This window comes from Lactuca sativa, chromosome 5, assembly GCF_002870075.4.
Source record: "Lactuca sativa cultivar Salinas chromosome 5, Lsat_Salinas_v11, whole genome shotgun sequence".
Taxonomy (NCBI): Eukaryota; Viridiplantae; Streptophyta; class Magnoliopsida; order Asterales; family Asteraceae; genus Lactuca; species Lactuca sativa.
Genome location: NC_056627.2, coordinates 249,206,589 through 249,223,178, shown reverse-complemented (window position 1 = coordinate 249,223,178; position 16,590 = coordinate 249,206,589). Strand labels below are relative to the sequence as shown.

The 16,590-nt window shown below is 33.7% G+C and overlaps 1 protein-coding gene across 1 annotated transcript in view; it reads right to left on the bottom strand.

The window, feature by feature from the left end:
• The window catches only part of LOC111877958 (uncharacterized), a 36,317-nt gene extending 28,713 nt beyond the window's left edge, over window positions 1–7,604 (bottom strand). Inside the window, exon 1 of the mRNA XM_023874458.2 lies at window positions 7,504–7,604. Within this exon, the coding sequence (XP_023730226.2) occupies window positions 7,504–7,604 (101 nt within the window). The remainder of the gene's footprint in view (window positions 1–7,503) is intronic.
• Window positions 7,605–16,590: the final 8,986 nt, after the last annotated feature.

Sequence of the window (16,590 nt, the reverse complement as noted above, 5' to 3'; positions counted from 1 at the left end):
TATTTCTATGTCTATCCTTAGACAATCTGCAATCCAATTCATGACAGTCTTAATTCACTACTTACTTCCAAAAGTATGAGCGACTGTGGAGTTTGAACAATCATATTATTCGGGAAGTAAAAAATGCAAAATATGAAACACAATAATAATCGAATCCAATATGGCCCCAAACTTTTGAGTATAAATAAAACTCCTTCTATTTAGTCACCATATTAATCACACATTATTCATTGTATAATGTTTCGAGTAATCAACCTATCACCTGAATTATAACAATAATTGTCCCATGCTCCAAGCATGCACACTTTGTTTCCCATGGTCCTTACTTTGTGAAATAGATCAATTGAAAAACTTTTCCAATGATGCTCATTCCACAATCTCCAATCCTTATTATTAGTGTTAGAACACAAGGTTCTTGCTACTACTAGAATATGCTAGATTCTAACATTTTATGCAACGATCCTTTTGCAAAGTCTTAGCACAAAAGTCACCAAGACTTGGCCAATGAAATTACAAAGTACTCTTATAAAAAATGTCACAAGACAATTCCACAGACGCAAAGTCTCATATTCAAAGTACATTCCTTTGAACATCCTTCTTGCATAAAAGTTTCTAATCTAGACATAGATTCTCAACATCCAACTCCCAATATGGAAACATTTCCATATTTGCTATATGACAACTCATTCTTAATAGAATCTTATCTATTCACAATAATGTTCATATGGTCCATCCAATACCATAATTCTAACTAGTCACAAGCGACCAATCCTCATCGAACTTTGGATCATTCTTTGATAGTTGTTTAATTATTTTAGTCAAAACCGATTCTAGTCCTTTTTCCCTCTTAATGTGCTAGACATTTGGAAAATTTAAGAATGGTCAAATATTATAGCATTTGCAATCGATCATATACCCGAAGCGTATGGGACACGATGCATAATATTCTTACATAAAGATATGATACTTTATCAATCTTCTGCCATAATATCTTTTGTGTCACGTTCTCACAATTCGAACTACGAAGAGGGATGCCGTAATCATAATCGAAATTTAAGAACACACTATGTATCCTTTGACTAAATTTATTAAAATTTCTCAATATAAGCTTTAGATATTGAAACAAAGTATAATATTCTCTCCCTTAATTATAGCAAAAATAACTTATCAACTCATGCAACTTTGCAAATTGAAACTTTTGTTTTTCTATAATTAATATTGCCAACTTGCAATACTTAAAAAAATAATAATCATGCTCCCCTAACATGATGATTATATCTATCCTAGCATAACATTTATGCTCCCACTAGCTTTGACATGTATTCAGATATTAGCTGGACTTCTAGAAACCAATTACTTATTGACTTCCTTTCCAAAGTTCAAATTTCTGAAATCGAGACGCTTTGATAAGCCTTTATTTAAGCTTCTCGAAATCATAGACCTTTCCTTAGATAACCCATATGTGTGTAAACATTTCTATAACAAGTCTAAAATGTTCAGACCCATTTGCCATTTCCCACAATTCGAACTATGAAGAGGGATGCCGTAATCATAATCGAATTTGAGAAATACAAATTACATAATGCTATCTTCAAAATATTTCTTAGTGAAAGCGTTTCCTCACAATCATTTTCATGATTGAGAGAAACCTTATAACACTCAGATTTTGTGGTGTATGTGTTCATATCCACGTGAATTTGTCATAACCATAATCATAAGACAACAATTGTGACAAATCCAAACTCTTATGGATCGAACATGTCCATTTTTAATTTCTTGCTATCAAGGGTCCCACCTTTGCTTCCAAGTTATTTAGCAACTCACCCCGACCTTTCAATGAACTTTCCATTGATCAAGGTTCCTTGCCCCTATGCAACCCATTGAGATCTCATAGAACTCTCATGCATAGTTGACTAACCTGGAATGGCATAGAAACAATACTATGTGAACATGATAGGTTAGAAACCTCAAGTCGTGTGCTAGTGATTAACTATCGGTTTATTCTTGATTTGTTTTTGAAACTTTTCAAGACAATTGATACTCCCACTGACCTCTTGACATATATGATTCTCTCGTCAGGAACCTTTCCTAGACAAAACAAATATTCAAGAGTTAGTGTAGTTCTTATCAAGACAAAACACTTCACATAATTGGTTGGTCTTTGTCTTATCCAAGACAGCACAACTTACCAATTTCAAATGTGCAAGAATAAGAATGCCTTTTTCCAAACTCCACATTTGATGAGTGTTATAAACCTACTTAAGACTTGTCACTCAATTCACAATCTTGGAATATAACTCTAAGACTTGATATTGGAACGAAGTATGATTGACTTCTTGATTTTAACCATTTCTACAATTCTCGATTCCTCTTCTTGTACATGCAAATGCACTAAGACTCACTTAGAGGATCAATTGAGATGTGGTTTTTAATCATTAATACTTATCATAAAATACAATAAAAGGTACTCTCCCTTCTTCTTAGAATAGAGAAACTTTTATCTTCCTGCCTTCTTGATTCTTCTTATTCGTTCTGCTATTGATTGAAATTCTTTCAATCAACTCAGAATTATATTTAATCTTATAAGTATAACCATATTCACTAAACTTTAGTAAATCATGACGAATATCTTTATCACTCTTGTGGTGGACTTGATCAATGTACAACCTAGTGTATTCGATCTCCTAGTCCTTCTCTTGACACTTTGTCAAAGAATTAGTCTAATTTCCAAATATGAAGTTTCTCATTCATCACGCAACCAAGTTGCATGACTCCAAGTTTCTGTCCAACTGAAACCTGGGCGATGAGAATCTTCCTTAATTTGGCAAACTCTCGATATTTCCACAAATGACATAATTAAGAATCAAATCCATTATTGATAACAATACACAAACATCAATTTTTCAAAAATATTTCATTGCAAGGATATATAAAATTATTCAAACCAAAAATTTTATTTTATTCATAAAAGCAGCGGAAAACATGTCCTTACAATGCAAAATCAATTGAAAAACTATGTAATCAAATATTTCTAACAAATCTATCATAACTTTCTAAGCTTAAAATCTGATCTTCGAATCCATGCGATCGTGATCCATTTCTTTGTGATCAGACTCATCTTGCTTTTCCATCAAGCTTCCTATATTTTCTCTGATCCTGCAAAACATTCAAATGTAATCTTATCACATTATGTATCAAGAATCAATGAATAGGAACTTAATGGAGTTAGATAGTGGATTTTACCTGAAGTAGAGCCATATTCCTTGACTCTCCCATCTCTTGGACTCTTCAGGTTCTCAGGGCAGATTTGTATCCAGAGCCCCTCCTCTTGGCAGCAGAAACAGGTGGGTTCTCCTGGAATGTCCTTGAAAGCATGGTTGGTTGATTCTCCAAACAAATATGTTCAATTGCTTTGGCAAATCATTTCTGATTCAGCAGCAATAAGCATGTAAGTTAGGTCAATGAGGGTTGCGTCAAGATCCATCATATAATACTCTCTTTTGAACTTATTATATGATTCAGGGAGTGACTGAAGAACCCAGTCCACAGCCAACTTCTTGGGAAAGGTCGCACCCAACATTACCAACCTATCGATGTGTGACTTCATCCCTAAGACGTGAGCACACACGGGTTTACCATCTTCTTGTTTCATTGCCAATAGGGCATTAGTGATATTGAACTTTTCAATCCTTCGGTCTTGTGGGTTTGGGAGAACAACGGGGGGAGGTGGAGGAAGTGAAATCAAGCTAGTCCACATGGCAGGGATTGATCTTTCACCTTCATTGTGGAACAAACTTTCACTTTGAGCAGTAATACCTTTTTCTTTGGATTCGGGTAGACCATGGTTAGATTCAGACATCTACAAAACGGGATAAATCAAGTTAGTCGATTGAATCCTTAATAAAACACCCAATGGAGATATTAAGGCTAGTATCCAACACAACATTCCACAAATTGGAAGAGGGATGTTGTAATCCAATTTGTAGAGTATTTGAAGGTAGGTAAATAACGATTTACCAATTTCTACCATGAAAAACGAAAAAGAAGGTTAAGTTTTAAATGTATTGGAAACTCCTAGATCTTTTGAGATACATTGAAACTATTCAATGGCATGTTTTAATCTCGGATTATGCTCTTCTATTTGTGACTAGGATGCCGAGGATCACAAACAAGATGTGAATAACCATGCAAATGTGCTTGGTAACCTCATTGTCTTTATCATTCACTATTGATGTTCTGGTAAACCACACACGCTCCATCAAAATGAAAATTATGAGATACCCATTACTACTCTTTATTAGTGCCTTTTTAGTGTGCTGGTTAACCACACACGCTCCACTAACGACTAATAAAGCATAATGTGCAATTTCATGGATTAGCATACTTTTCACATTTTTCCTAAAGTAACTAGAGTTGGGATTTTGTAAAATAATGTTCTAGTACTTTCTTTAATAACATTATACTTTTAATGAGATGTAGTTGTCCTATCAAACCCGTTCTGCTAACGACCCTCCACTAATCAAGGAAGCGGTGCGTGAGAGTGGACACCCATTCAACTACCATTTTATAGGCAGTTTCCTTATACCCCCTTTATAGATTAGCTTCGTGAATGAGGCATACTAGCAATTTGACTGACCATAGTCTTATACATATATAATATTTATTAATTATAATATATATATATATATATATAAGGTGTTTTTTAAACTTTTAAAACTTTAGGGTTTATATATAAATTTTGAAAAGTAAGTCATTAATTTCAAATTTAAAATAAACCAAATAACTAGATTTAATATTTATCTATTAATTAACTTTTAATTAATTAATTAACTCTTGTAAGGATTATCTAATTAAGTTAAACAATTAATTTAATCCTAATCCATATCCCTTCTAGATTTCGAAAATATGGGGATAGGATAATTTCCTTATTATTCTCAATTATCCAATAAGGCAACTATTATCCAAAACAAAGAAACCCTAATTCTTCTAGCATATTTCGAAAATCAAGGGAGGAGGCTAGGGTTTCCAAAACCCTAACCCTAATTTCGATTAGGGTTCATGGAGGCTAGGGTTTTTCAAAAAACCCTTTGATCCAAAAACCCTAGAAATCGAAATTTCGGCCTTTTTAGGGTTTACTAGCTATAAACCCTAATTTGCAATTCAACTATTATAGCAATTCAATTAAAAACAACAATGGCTCTGATACCACTGATGGGTTTTAGGTAAAACAAATAAACTAGAAAACAATTCCTAAGTTCACATGCAACCTACTTTAGATCTATGTTTTAACTATTGAACATACAACTTTGAATTGCAAAACAAGAACCCTAGAGGAGAGAGAGGCTAATTTCGAAATTAACAAACTAGGGTTTAAGAATTACATACCTTTCAATTGTTATAGCTAACAATTGATAATCCTCTTGATCTTGATCTTGATCTTCTTGGAAGCTTAGCATCACAAATGTAATGCCTCTAATGGAATCACACCCAAGAACTAGCAAGAAGGAAACTAGAAGGAGAGAGACGGTAGGGTATGCAAAAGTCAGCCTAGGGTTTCTTCCAAGGTACGAGTCGCCGATTTTAGAAGCTGGGAGGCTCCTTATATAGCTGAGGGATCTAGGGTTTAGGGAAAACCCTAATACTCCTTTGCTTGGGGCCTAAGCTAATCCAAAGGCCTTATCCAAGCCCCCTTGTACGAAATCATTAGGGTTTCCCCTATAGATTTCGTCCACCCCCTTCCAAGGAGGTTCTGGAGCCATCCACTCAACTATTAGATAATTGCAAACTAGTCCCTGCACTTTATAATTAATACAGTTAACCCCAAAATTAATTCTAATTAATTTCTGGCTAACTATTAATTATACATTATGATTTCTAATCAATATATTAATCTTTTAACATATTAATAAATCATTTATATTGATTTATTAGTCTTATAATAAATCAATATCTCTCCTTTCATAATTTCCTTGTCCGGTTGCTAGGTTTGAGGGCAACCCAAAAGGACTATGCTGCTATCAATTCAAGTACATACCAATTATAGTTATGAACTTAGAAAACTAATCCAACAGGGATCTCATTAGGTCATTGATATTGGGCACTTGAAGAAACTCGGAACACTAAGGTATAAATCGTTCATCTTTTCCATCACCGTTACTGTTTCTTTTTCCTATAGGAATGAATTGTTCTCTCTCTAAGAGCGAGAGGGAGAGAGAGATAGGTGGGTCTAAGGTGGAGTTTTTATTTATTTTTTTTAAATTAAGTTTAAATAAAAATAAAATAATATATATTAAAAATGATAAATAAGTCTTTTTATGGACCATTTATGACGTTTTATAAACTTAGAAACTATATCTCAGATTTCAGGAAACCAAATGACCATCTATGAAATTTTTATAAACTTAGAAACTACAATTTAGCACTAAATTTTATTTTTTGAACACAAATGTCTTGATTTTTTTTTTATTTTGGCTCAATTTAACAAAAAAAATCATTTTTTCTGTTAACAGGAAATGACATATTATCGTGTAAAATCAAATAATCAGAACTTTTATGTTCAAAAAATAAAATTTGGGAGTAAAATTTAACTTTTTCAAAAATATTAGGACTTTTCTGATAATTCCCCTTACAACTTTGTTTATTTTTTAATTTTAGCTTGTATAAATGAAGGCCTTTTATTTTTACATTCCACACTATTTATAATAAATGCTCACTCCAATCTACTTTTAGACTATGAAAACTATAAAGCTATCCAATAAATAAGCTACATTTCCTCTCACGTCCTCATTTACATATTCCATGTGGAACATTTTTCATCTTATTAAAGTTATTCGTTATTTTTTTTTCATCTTTTTCCAAAAACTTATTTGTCACAGAAAATGTATTTTTTTTATAACTGATTTTAAAAAGTATTTTACTGTTTAGTTTTATTTAGGTTCAATATTGATTTTTTGCAGGTTGATTTTTTTTTGTTTAATCAGCATAAAGGAACTATTTATTTATTTTATTAAATTGTAATATATATTTTTTTTAAATGTGATTTGTTGAGTTTTGTTAATTTATATAAAAATATATCGTACTCCCTCCGTCCCAAATTGATAGTCCATTTTTGATATTTGAAGTCTTTTTTCTTTAACTTTGACCTTAAATATTTTTTTTGTGTTATATATTATTTGATAAAACTTATAACAATGAAAAAACATTTAAAATACAATTCATTCATATATTTTGCATCAAGTATTATCTATAAAAAACAAAAATATTTAAGGTCAAAGTTGAAGAAAAAATACTTCAAAAGTCAAAAATGGACTATCAATTTGGGAGGGAGGTAGTATTTGTTTTCCGTTTGGAATACTAGTACAAGACAAATTTCATAAATAATTATATATATATATATATATATATATATATATATATATATATATATTAAAATTGTGTGTGCTTAGCTACAGTATTTTGTGCTCTCTTTTGTCAAAATTTCCCCTTCTATTATGGTCTTCTTGCCTTTGGTTTTGTTTTTGTTCTTCAACACCATTTCTATCTTTTTTACCCGTTAAAGATATTGTTACACGAGTCGACTTCTCCTTTACCACCGCCACTTTCATTATTGTAATTAATCCACGTAACAATTCACCGCCTCAAATGTCTACACCTTCCCATATTTTGCCTTCAGTCTTCGTGTTCTCTCATATGCATCATTTGTTCTTAACAATTGACACCCAACAGTTACAGAAGCATCTGACCGATCTTCACAACCCAGGCGTAAGCGCTTCGTCCCATGGTTCATTGCCTCACCGACTGTCATCGATTTCTATTTCCATTGCAGAAACATAGCCTCCACTCCGACCAAGCAAGGCAACGATCTTCTCCACCGCCACTATTTGAATTGATCTTTCCAAACTGACATCCACTTCACTTCACCTACCGATAGAGACACCCAAAATTGCTAAATTAAATCTGCCCAGATCACTCAACTTTAATCCTTACATGTGTTCCCTCTATCAATGGATGACAGATCGCTTACGAGAGAGGCGAACACCAGGATACGCTATGGCGATGTTCTCTAGAAACCTAGCTCTAAAAAACCCTTTCGTTCACCGTCACTCATACAATTGAAGGCCATCGACTCCTTCCCCTTATCGGATTCTGCTTTCTGCTCCATCGACTGTGGTTATAAGCCTTTCCAAAACACTGCATCTTCCATGTGTTTCTTCCCTCTCTGATCTCACTTATTCACACTTCTTTTCCATGATTTATGTTTTGATTTGTGTGCACCACTGGTCTGGATTTTCCATGTTTCATATTCGATTTCTCTTATCTTTACTTGATTTCGCTTCGTTTTTGCACATCAACTTCCGGATGAGGTTGCAGGAGGTTTATAGTACACGCTACGAAATCTTCTCTTGAGGTAATTTTCAATCTTATGCTTTTAATTTAACCTAATTATCGGATGTGTGGAATTCTCTTGGATCCTCCGTTTAAATCCACTGTACAATAAGTGATGCAGGCAACAATAAACTTAAGGTCAATAAAGTTTGCCCTATGTGTGTTTCCACCTGCTTTGATTTTTGCTCTGTTTTGCCATATACGATGCACGCCAGGTGTTTGTTAGTATTCCCGATATTCCATGGCCTATTTATCTATTGTATGGGCGTTAGGATTCCATCTACTATATATTGAGTTGTAATACTTACTAGAATTTGTCTTGCTTTATGAATCTTTGTAACCCAATCCATGTATGCATCTGCTGATGAAATCACCAAAGGCATCTATACTGATACATGCATAATAAAAAAGAAAGACATCAAGCATCCGCTTACACAAATTCCATATTGTATCAAAATTGACCATTCTTGTTAAAGCAAGTCACAGTCTTAATGGATTCTACTTGGTTCTTTTTCAACTGTGTTGTCGAAATAACTATTCAGTCTTTTTCTTACCTCCGAATTTTGACGTTTGCTTTAAGATGATCTTCATACTTTCTGATTTTTTTAACTGCAGATGGGAATAATTTCTCTCTCAACTGTCTCTGCAAACGGGTATAAGATGAAAATGTACAAGGTGATTCCTTCTCTTTTTGCCTTAGTCTGAAAAATTCATTTACAGTTAAGAGTCTGATTTGTAACTTTCCAGTTTTCTTATATTGTTTTTAACTTTCCAGATCTGATTTGTAACCTATGTTTTTTTCATCTGTTCCTTTCAAGCCTGATAGAATTGGTGGTTGTGATGCTGCAGATATAGGTAACAGTTCTACTTTTAGAAACTTTAACAGATTAAATTGCTAAAATGATGGAGTCTTTTGATATTGTTGCTTAAGGGGGTTGGACAGGGTGGCATGAGGTAAAAGAAAATCATGAAAATGAAGAAAATATAGGGGTTGATGATGTGGGAATGGAGAGAGAAGTTGATGATGATGATGATGTGGAAGAGAAAGAGAAAGATGATACTCAGCCTTTGATGAAGTTGGATGGTAATAATGGTGAAATTGAAGGAAATGGTGAGGTTGAAGATATTTCAACTTGGGTTAAATGGTCTGAAGAAGAGTTGTCAAGAGATTTTCATCAACGCATGCCCATTCGTACAAAATCTGGTAATTTTTTTTCCTTTTTTAGGCTATACTTTCAATTACAGTTTTCTGCTTTCTTTTTGACTTAATGGACTTAATGAGGACTCAAATTAAGGGTATGTTTCTTCTTTTTTTCTTTTTATGACTCATCTATTAGGCTACTTCACTGTCTGAAGTAAGTGCATTATACACAAAGAGCATTTTTTTGACTGAAAAAACTGTTTGGATGGGAGCAAATGACCATTTTGCACACACATCACCTTATGACCTGGTTGCGAGAAGTGTATAGGTTGTGCCTGATCATTATTATTTTGAACCAAAACTGGTGGTTTACTGACCTGAATCATATTTCAAATGATAGTTGTGGTTTCAAAATAAAAAACTTAAACTGTAAGGCTTTAAAGGCCACGAGGATCAACTGGTATGCATAGTTTTCACTGATTCTATGTTATTTGTCTATAGACACAGCAAAGTGTATCTCGCCTGTTTATCTTTTTTTTAATCTTTTGATATGTCGAAAAAAAATACAGTAATGTCTTCTGATTGTTCTTCGTGCTTACAGAAGGTTATTTGAAACCTGCTTCTGGTGTGCCGCTCGATCATGGCTGTGATTTCTTGGTTTCTTCCATAAATTGCTTGTGATAGTTGTCAGTTAAGTTGAATTTTATTATCTCATATAAATTTATGTTTTTTTAGTCTCATTTGCTGAACTTCCATGTAATCTACACCTATTTTTTACTCTCAGATTATAATCAAATGATGGGTTGTAATAACAGTTGAAGTCGTTAATTAGTATCATCTTCGATTACTTCAGCAATATGATAGTTTTAGGGAAGACTGAAGATATCAGACTTTGGTTGCTTTGGCTGCTCTGTTAGGTCAAAAGACAAGATACATATTGTTTTTTTTTCTTCTCCTCCTTGCACTATAAATTAGACTGACAGTGGATGCTCTCTACTTCTTTACCAGCTTTCTGTATATATCATTTTGCATGTTCATTTTAGATTAGCCATTTCCTTCAATGATGTACAACCAATAAATAGCTTGGATTATATGCTATAGCATTGTACTTTGCTTTGTTTCGGAAATAGTGGAATGCCGATCCAACCCCGCAACGCGGGGATACTTCACTAGTTTTGTTTTAATTTTTTCTTTTTGGTTTTCCTTTTAGCTTAACCATTTTTCTTTTCATATAAAACTTTGATTATTATAAAATTTATTAGAGAGGTGGGTATGAGCAACGCTCCAAGGGGCGTTATTGGGTGTTATAACATGTGAACACCGCCTTTCTTTGCCCGTTATCAGGCGTTATTAGTCTGTGTGTTGCTCCCCGTTACCACCATAACACGTTATAACACATTTTTTTTTGTCTTTTTCCTAATAACGCTGGAGTTTAGTAGCTTCATTGTTTTGATATTAATTATATATTTTAGGTTTAGCGACAAGTTTAAAAAAATAACATTTTAATATTTTTTTTTCATACAATTATATTTACTCTTTATATAAATTTATCTCTTAAGTTAAGTGAAGGTTTTTTATAATAATATTATAGAATAAAAAAATGTTACATTTTCTATTCTTTTAACTTAACAGTTAATGAATCTTTATAGTAATATATATATATATATATATATATATATATATATATATATATATATATATATATATATATATATATATATATTACTATAAAGATATATAGGGTTAGGATCAAATGTGAATCATAAGTATTGTGTGATTCTGACCATTAGATTCAAAATAATAAAGAGAAGTAATCTTAGGATACATGCTATTAACATGGAGTAGCATGTATTATATAATTACACTTATTAATTATAAGATGAAATATGACATTTTATAAATAGAGAGAAATAAGAATTATATATATTTTAGGTAACTAATTAAAATTAATTAATAAAAATCAAATCAAATGTCATATTTTATTAAATACATTTAAACTAAATCAGATTTTTTGAGAATACGTGTTTATTCAAAACATATGAACACATTTTTTTGATTCTTTCATTCTTAAAGAATATGTTTTTATTTAGTGGTGTTTTTATTCTTTCCACCTTAAAAAATAATTTTTTTTGAGAAGTAACATTCTTAAATAATACACCTTATTTATAAGACAATAAAATATCATTCTTTAAAAATATATATTGAGATACAATCAATAATATATATTTAAAAAATAAGAACTATTTTTGTAACATAAAAGAATAATATATACAACATTTTAAAAGAATATACAAAACTCTACATTCTTTAAGAATATGTCATCTTTTTTGAAAAACATACAAAAAATTATAATATCTAATATATTCTTAAAGAATCTGTTATCATTCGTGAAGAAATTGTCTTTGTTTTTTATGGTTTTTCCATGCCTTTATATTTGTTTTCGATGCCTTTCCTTCAATGGTTTTTCTCTGTCTCTATTTTAATACTTGCAACATTCTTGAAAATAGTGGAATGTCGATCCAACCCCGCAACGCGGGGATACTTCACTAGTTTTGTTTTAATTTTTTCTTTTTGGTTTTCCTTTTAGCTTAACCATTGTTTCTTTTCATATAAAACTTTGATTATTACAAAAATTGGTCCTTTTTTATTGAAGCCTTTCATTCTTAAGAATATACGGAGGTTTTAGTTTTTCATTATTAAATAATACTCTTTTCATACATAATACATTGGTTTTAGTCATTCATTTATAAAGAATATGAAAATCTATGTTCAATGCACATATTATTGCACTGCTTAAGAATCTTATCAATGTTATATATTCTTTAAGATTCATGGCTACTTTGAAACAAAATTAAAAAAATTCTCCTAGAATGTTCAGAAATAAAATTTTTCATTATTCATCAGTAACCACATCATTTTATTATTTATCGCAAAAATAGAGTACCCATTCTTAAAGAATATCAAAGTATGTATTCTAAAAGAATATAACAATAGCCCTTCCTTTTAATCAATGAATTATAGGTACTCCGGTTCACTTCAAACAACTACAAAATAAATTTGAAGATTTTATTATCATGACAAAAAATTAATAAAAAACAATAATTTTAGACTAACACATGAAATCAAAAACTTATGAAATCAAGAAGTTGTTATCAAAAATGTAAATTGAATATATAAACATAAAATACCAGAAACTAGATTTTTTATTATAATATAACGACATTAATTTTTAATTCCACCCCATAGATGAAGAAACGAGAACATCGATATGATGAAGACGAAGAAACGAGAACAAACTCTTCCCCCGTCAAGTATGTTTTTTGCGTTTCTGGTGATGAAAATGAAAGCCATAGCCGATGATTGTGATGGCACGCGGGTTGATAAAGATTAATTCATAAAGTTATGGATTTTAAATCAACGTTATTAATCAAGTTTCCAAAATTAAATGTATTTATTTTTGTACAATAATTAATTTAATTAATAAAATTACTATAAATCTCTTTTCAAATGATTGGACCATATTTGGTCTCACATTCTCACAATAATCATAGGTTATATATATATATATATATATATATATATATATATATATATATATATATATATATATATAAGGCTACACGGTGTGGGTGCGGTCCCAGACCGCACTTTGTGCCACATAGACATGGAACACCGCCTCCAAACCGCGGTCTGATGTGGTCTTGGCTGCAGTTCGGCTAGGGAATACCGCGAATTTTGATTGGTCCTTGGGTGTTGACTGGCTTTTTGACCGTTGAATGGTCTTTGTGGTTAATTTCTTTTTTTTAAACATTACTACATATATATATATATATATATATATATATATATATATATATATATATATATATATATATATATATATATATATATATATATATATATTACCATTCTACACAACATTTTTACACAACTTTTTATCATATCTCTACTCCTTTTCTCTATTTTTTTTAAAATGTCATCTTCCAAACGACCCAGCAAAGAAAAACACCAGTCAGAAAATACCAACACTCCACTACCTTAATTTGATCAACCGATTTTCTCACCTCCGTATTACCACTACGACGGTATGTTTCCGTATTTTCCACAACGAACAGCGGAACCACAACCACAAACACCACCACTACCACAACCCGACCCGGATTTTAATCCATTTGATTTTTTATCTCAACTCGAGTTTGTTCAACAAACACAAACACAAACAGAAACGGTCGTTTCTGATTCTGAACCGAAATTCGTTATAGAGACTCAGCCCACTCGAGCAGCAACTAAAAGAAAAGAGAAGGTGGAGGCTAGATGTTGGGAACCTTTGGATTGGCACAATCTTGGATCGATATTTCAGAAGATGTGACGGTTGGAAAAGACCAAAAGCATGACCGCTTTTAGATTCGCGTTTTACACGGGTTCCATAAAGGAATGAGCCGTGGAGAATACTGCTCAAAACATCAAGTGTACTCCAAATTGTAACACCCGAATTCCCAGGTATATTAATTATTCCTTTTATTTTTGGAGGTTGAGAGGGGACTCGGCGAGTTGGTGCTTAGACTCGCCGAGTATGGTCGCGGATTCTTATCCGGGTTCACAGCTGGACTCGGCGAGTTCATGAGTGGACTCGGCGAGTCCATGTTGTTTAATGAAACCCTAATTTCATGAGTTTGGGACCTATTTAAAGGACCTTAGGGCCGTCATTTGCGGCTACCAAACCCCAGAGAGAAACCCTAAGAAGCCTAGAGCGTTTGTGAGGAAGGAGAGGCCATTCTTGATCTTTTTGTTGGTGTATTTACAAGAAAGATGTGACCAAGGCAAGAGGAGGCTGAAGGTGGTGCGATTTTGGTGACTTCAGAGTTCATAGACTTCATATTGATGTATTTATTTGGACTTTCTTCAAATTTGGTGTTGATTCTTAGAGTTAGGGTTTTCTAACCCCTTTAGAGGATGGATATGTGGAGCAATTGGTCCCTTCTCGATTTTATGCTTTGGATCTGGACCCAAAGAGATCCAGAGACCTTAACCCTTGGAGCTTTATGAGTTATTTTGGGAGTCATGAGCTTAGAATGTTATTTTTGGGGCTAAATCACCAAGTTAGACCTTTTAGATGTTATATGAGTGTCAAGGTCTGAACTTTACGTGATTATCATGCTTGGGAAGGTCAGATCTATGGATTGATGAAAAAGATCTGACCTTAGGAGGTCTATGGAGTTTGTGCATGGCATGAACTCGCCGAGTCCAAAGATCAGACTCGGCGAGTAGGATGAGGGTTTCCCGTAAATCACTCAGTGAGTAGACTTGTCGAGTTGGGAAACAACTCAGTGAGTCAGAGAGAGTTATGGGAATGGAGTTCAAGGCGGAACTCGTCGAGTTGTTCTTGAGACTCGGCGAGTTGAGTCGGGGTGGCCCCGCGATTCATGCCAGGTGTGACTCGTCGAGTAAGGGGAGAAACTCGACGTGCCAAACGGGACTAAAAGAGTTAGTAGACACATGTAGACTCGCCGAGTCTCCCAAGTGCACTCGACGAGTCGAGTCAAAGTTTGACCGCTGACTTTTGTTGACTTTTGGGGTTTGGTCAACAATGTGGCCTTTGAGCTGATTGAGGGGTAAATTGGTCTTTCACCTAGAGAGGGTTGAGTCTAGTCCCGAGAGTTGTATTTATGAGAATATTTGCTTTGTGTGATTAGGCGAAGGCTAAACCATATTTCTACCGAGACATCTGAGGTGAGTCTTCTCACTATACTTTACCTAGTGTGGTAATAGAGTTATGTAACAGAGTATTCTAGAGTTATATGTCAGTGTATTTGCATGATATTGTTTGTTGTGATTTATTGTGATATGTGATATGCATGATTCAGAGTTTACAGAGTTAGGACCAGTGGGTCCACAGAGTTATGGGACCAAGAGGGTCCCACAGAGATATTCAACCAGAGGGTCAACAGAGTTACAGCCTTGAGTGGCTGATATGTGTTTATGTGGTATTTTGGGGAACTCACTAAGCATTTATGCTTACAGTGTTATGTGTGGTGTTTCAGGTACCAGTGATGATCGCGGGAAGGCGCCGGCATGACTCGTACACACACACATTGGAGTTCATATGTTTTGATCTTGGGGTTTTGTATTGAGATAATGATGATACAATGTTTTAAAATGTGGATGTGAATGAAATTATATGATTTTTAAAATGCAAAAAATTGTTTGAATTTTTACGGTGTTACAAGTTGGTATCAGAGCCTTGGTTTGAGGGATTCGGATGCATCTTCGGGCGTATCTGAACTCAAAATGAGGATTTGAGAAGAATTTTGATAATAAAGTAAAATTTTTGAAAAGAGTAAAAAGAGTTTTGAGACAAACAGAGCAGAGTCGTTTGTACGATCAGCCAGCGCCCAAACGGTGATTTCCCAAAATACCCTTACAATAAGTGCTATCAGATATGTTATGTTATGTTATGAAGAATTATGATATGCATGCTAGTGTAGTATAGGTATTCTTATTAGGACTAGAGTGGCCTGATATATGATGCCTTAGTCTAGGGGATTATGCTGCTAGAAATGTTTGAGAGTGTTTAGATAGTAGCGAGGTGCTTATGAGATATCTGCTTGTGAGTAGCACATGATTAAGAGAGTAGAGTGCTTGGAAATTTGGGACTCTGGGAGGAGGACTTGGAATGAATGCTGAGTCGGTGTGGTCGGTAGTATTGGGCCCATACTACCAAAGGCACCTAGCCAGTGCGCAACCCAAGTAAGAATCCTTAGGGTACCAGGAACCAAGTAGGATTGGGGGTATCGAGTGTGTGCATGCTCGAGTGATTCTTTGATATTTTGTGTTGTATTTCAGAGAGGTATCATGGTGGGAACGCGCCACAGACCAGGGACTAGTGGAGGGAGTGTGAGCGACGAGGAGCTCCGCCAGATGATCCATGATGAGGTGGCTGATGCCATCCGCAATGAGATTCTAGAGATGTTCGGGTCTATCAAGACCACCCTGATAGAGACATTTGGCGAGAGATACGCTGCTCTTTCTGATGCTGTTGTTGTTGCGGCCACTGCAGTTGTAGT